This window comes from Pagrus major, chromosome 4, assembly GCF_040436345.1.
Source record: "Pagrus major chromosome 4, Pma_NU_1.0".
NCBI classification, from domain to species: Eukaryota; Metazoa; Chordata; class Actinopteri; order Spariformes; family Sparidae; genus Pagrus; species Pagrus major.
In genome coordinates, this window is record NC_133218.1 from 1,140,828 (window position 1) to 1,150,066 (window position 9,239).

Below are 9,239 nucleotides of genomic sequence, written 5' to 3' on the forward strand. Positions count from 1 at the left end.
CTACACCATCGTCTCTTTGTTGGGGGCTTTGCTGAGGGTGTTTATGGACAGGGTCTGTTGGTTATGTGTGATGTGGGAAGGAAACGGAATCTGCAGTCTCACCTGCTGGTCAGTCATCTTCCACGTCTTGAACAGATGCATGTGGTAGCGTACAGATACCTGAGAAACAAATAAACATATTTCACCACAACCGGCAACGGTCAACTACAATTTAGAGTTTCAGATCAGGCCCGATAATGTATGGATGAGGGCAGAGTGACCTCTTGATCTGTGAGTGTATATCTCTCATGGTCATTGCAAACTTAGCAGTTAGAAGCAGTTGCAGATATGCTTACAAATGGATCTCTGACAAACCAAGGCTGTTGTTTATGTAAACTCATAGGATGGCCTTCGATCTATCTGCGGTAGCAGCTTGAACTGTCTTCTACGCATTTGCTTTCTATTCCTTACTAAGTCAGAGGTGATTAGCTCTGCAGCAACTTTCCACTTATTTGTCGTTAAACAGATAACCATGTATGGGAGGGGTGCTTCCTGAGCGGTGGATATAATCTGAACAGTGGGAAGGGTCGGGAGGAATTGACTTGGCATTACACTGTGTACACAGTTGTATTGTTATGTTGTTCCTCCGGGGCCATGTTGTATAAACTACTTCATCATAAGTCATCGTGTCTCCCAAGTTTTCTTTATCTCTCCTGAATGGTCAAGCGAGCCGAAATTCCACGACACTCATCACACGTCCTATCTACTTGTCAACAACCATCCACCTAGAGATGTGGTTGAAAGCCTGAGAAAAGCAAGTGAGCTTTAGCACCTTGAGCTTAGACTTTTTTGAACTACTATTTGGTTTTTATATTTACTGTTCCCAAAGTCAGGAGTGAACTGTCACTCTCGAAAGATCCAGTTTTTTTAATTTAAAGCTTACAAATTATCTCAAGGATTGATTTAAACGAAATTAGTTGAAGCTGCTATCCAATATTTTAATGTGACTGTAATGTGAAAAGGGCTGCTCATAGAGATGAACCCACAGATAATTATTACCAACACTGCAGTCCCCCTCAGCTCGACAGTGTATTTTAACACTTTGCAGCTCATTGTTGGGCTTTGCACTTGGCTGGATTACACTTAACATACAATAAACATAACACATCCTGTCTGAATGAGCAGGTAGACCCTGAACAACATACCACCGTCCAGAAGACGTATATGGTAAAGAGGGCCAGTGTGAGGACCAGGAGCCCCAGGGCCTCCATGCCGTTGGTGTTGTAAAGGTCCATGGCTCCTTGAACACAGAGCCACCCCGACAGGCTGGCCAGTGGTGTGATGAACAGGAAACACACTGTGTCTCCACACAGTGTCCGCCTCTGCTGCTGCATGGATGGAGAAGACAACCACTGGGGAGGAAGAAGGAGGAGGGTGAGGGCTGCTTAACAGTCACTCATAAATAACAAGTTCAACCCAAGATGATGGTGGTGGGCAGGGTGTGGGTGGGGCTATTTGACTGAAATATGGACACGTGAAGATAGGACACCTGGGGTGGTGAGTATTCCATTTGGCCAGCAGGTGGTGCTAAATGCTTGGATCCACTGAACCTTTGCATGCAGTTGGTAGTCATATATGTGAGTGATAGCAGAAATCGTATTAAAACCCCTAAAAATCAAGTACAGAAGTTCTATAAATCTGCTAGGAACTTGAATTTACAGTATGTATGTATAATATATAGCTGATACTCAGTAGGGCTGCAAAAAGAATTAAGAATTTTGTAGAATGATAATAAGATATGATCATATCATCCATAACCAGGAAATAACACAGAAATACTGAGGTATGGGTCCAGTAATTACAGTATTACAACACACTTGCTATCACTCCCAAACTGGTTGACAGCTCTGTTGAAAGGGGATGTTATTAATGTTCTCTGGTGCTTTTGAAAGATTGTAAATACTAATAATGCTTGTAAACATGGAAATAGACCTATAATATGATTTTGTTACTTCAAAATACAACATTCCTTCTCCTCTTCAACACCCTGGCAGACCTATTGAACAGGCAACCCAATGGGCCAAATGCAGCCCTTTAACTACAACATTTCAGCCCTTTGATAATTGTATTACTTAGCATTACTTATGTCTGTTACTAAGCACAGAAATACACCTAATTCAACAAAAGGTTTTAACCCAGGCTTTTAAGTAGAGGGAATTTACAAGAATCAAAGTGGCAACTTGCTTTTAAGATTCAAAAATTAATGTTTTAAAGAAAACAAAAATGCCCTTGTTTTAACATGTGTAAATGTAAATGTGCAGTTCCTTGGCACTTCCCTTTTTCTCCAAATCTGGCCCTTCTTAAAAAGTAGAAGTAGTTGAAGGGACCTGGATATGTTAAACTTGGTTTGTTAAAAAGGATGAGAGAGGTCCCACCCAACTAACAGGACACAGGGATGTTTAGTCAGAATGACTGAAATCACCTGTGTGAGTGTACCATGTGTGTGTCTCCAGAATAAACACATTCAACTGTGCACTACATCACTAATGCAAACTCTTGCACCTGTGTTTCTGTGCATGTGTCCAGCTTTGCCTGACAGCAGGCTTATGCTGTTCACTGTGTAACTCTGTTTAACCTGGCAGAAGACATGCTGCTTAATCAGCAGATTACTGGTCGTGACCACACATGCTGCGGGACGAGTAGGAAGAAGAGCAGGCCATTAATACACTCTCCTGTGCTGTCCTCTACAGAGCAGCAGGGGAAGGAAACACCTTCTAATCTGGCTCTGAAGCTAAGTGGCTTTAGGGGCACAGGCACTCCAGCCAACAGCAGCAGGTCCTCCAACTGAAGGCAGCAACTGCCAAGAGGCTCCACCCACTGACTGTGATATCAGGAGCCAGATGTACAACCATAGATACACATAAAAAATTATGCGAATGCCACGCACATCTTCGTACCTTATCTAGGAAAGAAAGGAGACTATGTTGTCTCCCAAAATGTTAAACTATTGCTTTAACTGATAAAAAGGAAGACATACAGTAGGTCCATACAAACCTTAAAGTGGTAATATGAGACGCGGCAACCAAACTGCTCTATGGAGACAAAGGTTACAGGCATGTGCTAGTAAAAAGGAAAATCTAAGGCTCAGATCTCCTGTACAGTATAGTTTAAAAGGCCTTTAAGAATAGCTGACACTTCAGAATTCTGGCCATGAATTTTGAACTTTGAGCCGAGACATTATAAGCAACAGCAAACCTACAGATCAATAAAGGCCCGAGAACTCTACCTCTGTACAGTTGGAGACACTATCTCACATTCAGTCTATTTAGGTGGACCATCCAATGTAGATTTCTCTCATGAAGTATTATTTTTTTAGTCATTTTCATGGTGGTAAAAAAAGCCTTCTTTACGTCTAGCCATTAGATTTCTATGCACTTAGTAAGACTATGAAGTCAACATCATTTAGAGGACTGAATGTTATGATCCCAGTTTTATGTTCTCCTGTTCCCTGTTTTATTTTGAAAGTGTTGCCCTCATGTGTCGCATCTTGCTTTTCAGTTCCTCCTTCCAGTGTTTTTCCATTCCTTTCCCTCACCTGTCCTTTTCCCGCCTCACTCCACCTGTATCTGATCCCCTCGTTAGTGTGTCTGTAGTCTTTGTTCTCCCTCATGTCTTTGTCAATTCGTTCTGTCTTCCCCTGTGATGCCACTCTGTGTTCTTCTCCAGTGTCTCCCGTTGGTATGTTTCTGATTTTCGTTCCTTGAGTTTTCATTAATTTGTACTTGGCTTCTCTTGGTTTTTGTATTTAGCTTTGTTTAATAAAGCTTGCTTTTTGTTCCCCAATCCAACCTCCTGTGTGTTGTCTTCATTTGGGTCCTCACCTTGTTTAACCATTAATCATAACACTGAATCACTGTTTTGGATTCATTTTCAAACCAGATTAAATCATGGTTTCATCAAACTTTTAAGCTAGCATAATTTTAAGAAACTGAAACCTTTCTTTAAACCTCACTTTGGTTTTTATTTTAAACCTAAATTAATTCCATTGCACCAACGTTTAAAGTTTTAATTTATGTTGTGATCCAGTATAGACTTTAAAGTCTCTGAGGAGGTCTAACCTTTACACAAGGTCACAATGTAAATTTATTGTCATTTTTTAAATCACAAGGGTTTAAAAGGTTAAACAATGTTATAGTCCTTTATGGTACATCTATTTTAGAAAATGGAGAGTTGAGGATGAGTCCAGGAGTCTCACAGCATGAGGAGTGAAGCCGCTCTGTAGTCTGGTGGTACAGCAGCAGATACTTCTGTATCTGTTGTCAGGTGGCAGCAGGGTGAACACACTGTGGCTGGGTGGGTGTTGTCTTTTAGTATCTTTGGGCGCTGTGCAGACATTTCACTTCACTGATGTCACTGATGCTCTGTAGATGGTACCAGTGATGTTCTGGTGGTTTTAATCACCCTCTGTAGAGCCTTCCTTTCCTGGGCCGTGATGAACCATGCCAGTCTGTGATGTTTCCAGTCAGGATGCTTTCTATTGCTCCACTGTAACGGTTGACCAGAATTTGGCTCCAGAATTCAGCTTTCTTGAGTTTCCATAGTGAGTAGAGCCTTTTCTGTGCTATTTTAGCCAGGGTGTTGATGTGTTGTGAAAATGATCAGTGATGGTAATTCCAAGGTACCTCAAACTGTTCACCTTCTCCACCTCAGCTCCAATGATGTAGACAGAGGTGTGTGTCTATGGCAGCATTACTGAGATGGATTTAACATAATGATAAAGTTCCACGAAGAAAGTAAAGGGACAGCCCAACTGAGTTTCACGATGCTACTTCATTTCTGTCGAGATCAGTAAGGACTAACTGTCACGGAGCTGAACGGGAAGATTCGACAGTAACACATGGCAGTGAAAGAAATGTACCTGTACTACCAATGCTCCAACTCCTGGTGAGCCTGAGATTTTATGCCCCTGGATGCTTCCAGAGGGTGGATGGGGATCTGTTTTCCCTAACTCTGTCACTACACTGTCTTTTAGCAGATTGAGAAATTACAGCTCACTACATTTTTAGCTAGCAAGCAATCTAACATTTTGTTAAAGAAAAGCTACATAGCAGTTGAAAGTAGGTTAAAACGTTTTTCTCTCCTTTATAATTATTAGGTCTCGGCAGCATGCAAATCTATTTTTTATTTACAGTATGTATCTCAATACTGATGAACCCAGGTTCATTTTGGTTTAATCAATACTTTGGATTTACTAAATGGAGACTAGTTCTTAATTGAACTCTGATCAATTCTAAATCTGTCACACTGCGGTGAGGTTTGTCTTGTCTTGGGTTTTTGTCTCGTAACTTCCTGTTTTATTTTGAAATCTAACTCTCCTCTCGTTTCAGGTCACTTGCCCTTCCTCATGTGTCACCGGTCTGATTGTCTCACCTGATCCCTGATTGTTTCCACCTGTTCCCCATTACCCTCATGTGCCTATAGTCTGTGTCTTCCCTTTGTCTTGTGCCAAAGTGTTTCGTCCTGGTCCGTGCACCCAAGCCCTTTACCATAGTCATAGTCAGTTTTGCCAAGAGTGTTGATACGCCACGTAAGTTGTTTTCTGTTTCCTCCTTTGAGAGTGATTTTTCGTTTGTTAAAGTTTTCTAGTTTAGTGTCTGTTTTGTATTATTTTGTAAACTGTTTTCTGTCCTCCCTTTTGGAGCGATTTTGTGTTTAGATAGTATTAGATAGTTGTAGAGCCTCCTGTTTAGGTGAGCCTTTTTCTTCTGTCCTGTTTATCAGTAGTTTTGGTTTTCCTCCTTCGGGAGCGTTTTGATTTTTAGTCTAGTTTTTGTTTTCCTCCTTCGGGAGCGATTTATGTTTTAGGGTCTTCCCTGATTCTAGTGTGTTTTTTGTCTCTCCCTTTTTATGAGAGATTTCCCTTATTAGGAAGTTTATTCTTCCGTGAGTTATCTTGCCAGGCCTTAGTTATTAAGTGAGTTTTTCATAGCCCAATTGTTTGTCACTCTTCAAAGAAGGATCTGAAATCAATAAAGTGTGCTTGTGCGTGATATCCTCTGCATCTGAGTCCTCATTTTAGTCCAGGCCTGACAAAATCTCTATTTAGTCATTTTTAAACCTGGTTTAGATCAACTCTGATCAGAACTAATCTTAGATAAAACTAGAGACCATCTTGCAATATGGTCACAGCAGCCGCGACGGCCGTCAACATGTTCACATTCTGACCCATGAATACTCAGTGGTCATTACTACATTATTACATGAGTACTCAGTACTCCATAGCAGCTCCCGCTTCAGTAGGTATCTCCAGGACCACGTTTTGCCATGATGACACATGCAAACACAGACTCACAAGGTGAAAACATTATAAGCCAGAGCTGTCGTGGCTCTTAGTGCTCTATCTTATGTACCATGGAGACTGCTTAAAAAGTTGGTTAACCTAAATAACAAATATATTTTCTCATTTACCCCAAGTGATATCAAGCCATACTGATAGTTCTACTTTATTTGTCGTGGTTTTTAGTTATTTGTCCGTACTCTCTGTACAGGGGTGAAGGTAAAGGTCTCAAAGACCTCATAGACTGATATGTCAAATCATGGACAAATATAACCCTTTAAGACTTGAATTCTGAGAAGCAGCGTGTTGACGAGCTACACTAGCCCTTTTCACACAGAGACTCTGCATTATCTCAGCAGCGAAGGCTCACCAATTCTCTGCATTTGTTTGTTCACACAGAATCAAGCAGCTTCGGTGTAAAGCCACACCAGTGTGTTAATTCATACAGCACACTGGTGCTGCGGATCCAAAAGAGGGGTGACAGTACACGTCATGATGTTGACGTCTGTGTTTTTTTCTCAACGAGTTTCCCCCGGTGTCCACCTGTTAATCTAAACATGTACCCGCCGACTGTTTATAATCATATGGATACTGTTATAATGCTGTCTGACTCTCTCACTCATGGGGAGGGATGCTGTTTTCTGGCGGAAAGTTCACTGAAGTCTTGGTCGGGAGGACTGACCGTCGCAGTGATTTTTTTCAAGACAGTAACTACAACAACACAATAGTGGAAGGAGACAAACACATGGTGAGTTAAAGGTTTTTGCCGGGGACGCTGTTTTTCAGGCAGAAATGTGGAAATGAGGACAGACAGGATGACAGACACTTCTCCACGTATAACTGCGGTATTTTTTTCCTCATATAAGTTGCCAAAGACAGGACCAGTTACTACGTTACTGTTGTTTGGTCATGTAACGTTGCTTTGTGCGACATTTCTCTATATTTTGTTGAGTGAAGGACCTGTTTAGTTATCAGACTGTGAACACCATCAGATCGACACACCCCCGCTCTGCACCTCTGGCTCATCCATTCACACAGACTCCGGCTCGCCTCTGCTGCGCCTCTGATACTACCTCTGGAGGCGCAGCAGAGCTGCAGCGAAATTTCACCCCTCGCCACATCTGAGACTTTCACACAGAGGAGGATACGGAGAATCGGCGCATGATCCCCGCACTCAAAGGGCAGTGTGAATGGTGTTACTGACACAACATGACAATGCAGTGTATTTTGTGGGCCTACCTCAGTGAGAGGTTTCGGCAGGCGCTCCAGTGCAAACTGGTGGTGGCAGAGCTCACAGTGGCTGCTGTTGGAGGCGGTGAGCCAGTGCTCAAGGCAGGCTCGGTGAACCATGGCCAGGCTACCAGAGCACTCGCAGGGGGATAGCAGCTCCCCTGAGGTCCTGCCTTCATGGCAGATCCTACAGAACGGCTCCTCGCTGCAAAGATTGACACACAAGAGACAAGAGGACAGCAGAGTGTATGTGAGTGTGTGAGGGTAAACATTTATCTTACTAGAGCTGTGCTGGTAGTTCTATGAAAAGGCTTCTCACACATTTTCATGTCATAACCCTACACAGAAGGACTCAAGGTCTCGAATTTCGGGGGGCATACAACAAAATTAATTTGACCTACCTTTGACCTACCCTCATTGCACTTTTGCTGAATATTAAGAGGTCGAGCTTGTGCACCCACTTTAGAAGGTGTGCACACTAACACTTTGAGCTCAGCAGCCGCAGTGAAGATTTCAGCTGCAAAAAGGGTGTAGATGTCTTTTTCAAATTAATTTGTGGGCTTCTGGAATCTTGGATTACACTGGACGAGCTGTCTGGAGCCATTTTATGTTTTTTTCAGCTGTTTTTTACAAGTCCCCAGTTACTTCAGCTGTTTAGGAGAATGCTGCAACGCTGTTTGCTGCGAAGCTCTAGAAATGTTTTGTGGACTTCACAAAAACTTCACCTGACTTTCCATCAAAAAAGAGGAGGAGGGGAGGAGATGGTGACTGAATTATATTTTTTGGGTGAACTCATCCTTTAAGGCACTGCTTGATTCATCCATACCTAGAGGATGGCTTGTTTTTTTTTACAGCTCTGCTTTAGGTTCCAGGAAATATAAACTACTGAAGAGGATTTAAGCCCTCTTTAGGTTTCCTCTTTAGGACCACAGTAAATTAATATATGTTTCTGTGTTGTTTACATGTACCATCATTGGCGGGAGAATGTTAGGATTGTTTGCTTGGGGGCATCAACTATATAAACATGATCTATTTTTACCGCTTAAACAACTGAAACACTTTTGCCTTCAGATAAGGTTGAATGACACATTAAACAACCTTCATTATTGTTGTTGTAGTTGTTGATGGTATTATTATTTATTTCATCTGTGACATGCTTTCCCAGAAGTCTTTTTTTATAGAGATGCAGTAACTCTCCCCATCAAACAGCTCTACAGAAGAGATGAGTCTGTGTGTTGTTGCCCCTCTGATGAAACTATGTTACCTGTCTGTGATTGCTGCACGTTCTTCACTGGGCATGTCTGTGTGATAATGTGTTCCTTCTTGGTTGCAACCTTTGAGTTCCTCCTTCAGCCCGTGTTCAGGCATTAACTTGACCTCCCCCACAGGGCTGCACACCCTTTGGCCCAGGGGTTCCTCTGCTGTCATATCTGCTATATCAGGGGCCATTCACTCATGTCAGGAGCATCACATCTGTGAGCAGACACAAAGGAACAGACATGCACAAACATGTAAAAATTCAATAGCAACTAAATGTATTTTAAGATCAAAATGATCAACTTGCAATTAACAAGTAAGCTCAAGTGATGGAGGTACAGTTCACGATCCAACTGCACCAACACAAACAGTTTTGACACAGTGTCGAACACTAGACAGTTATTAAGATTTTCTGATGCTATTAATGAGTTGTTTC

At 42.1% G+C, this 9,239-nt stretch overlaps 1 protein-coding gene across 1 annotated transcript; it reads right to left on the minus strand.

The window, feature by feature from the left end:
- LOC140994765 (E3 ubiquitin-protein ligase MARCHF3-like) lies at positions 1-8,974 on the minus strand. Its single transcript, XM_073464540.1, has 5 exons — positions 8,830-8,974; positions 7,948-8,063; positions 7,556-7,846; positions 1,185-1,391; positions 1-159 (listed from the first exon to the last, which is right to left on the minus strand). The coding sequence occupies exons 1-5, from the start codon at positions 8,972-8,974 to the stop codon at positions 1-3; spliced, it is 918 nt and encodes a 305-aa protein (XP_073320641.1).
- Between the last annotated feature and the right edge of the window lie 265 nt (positions 8,975-9,239).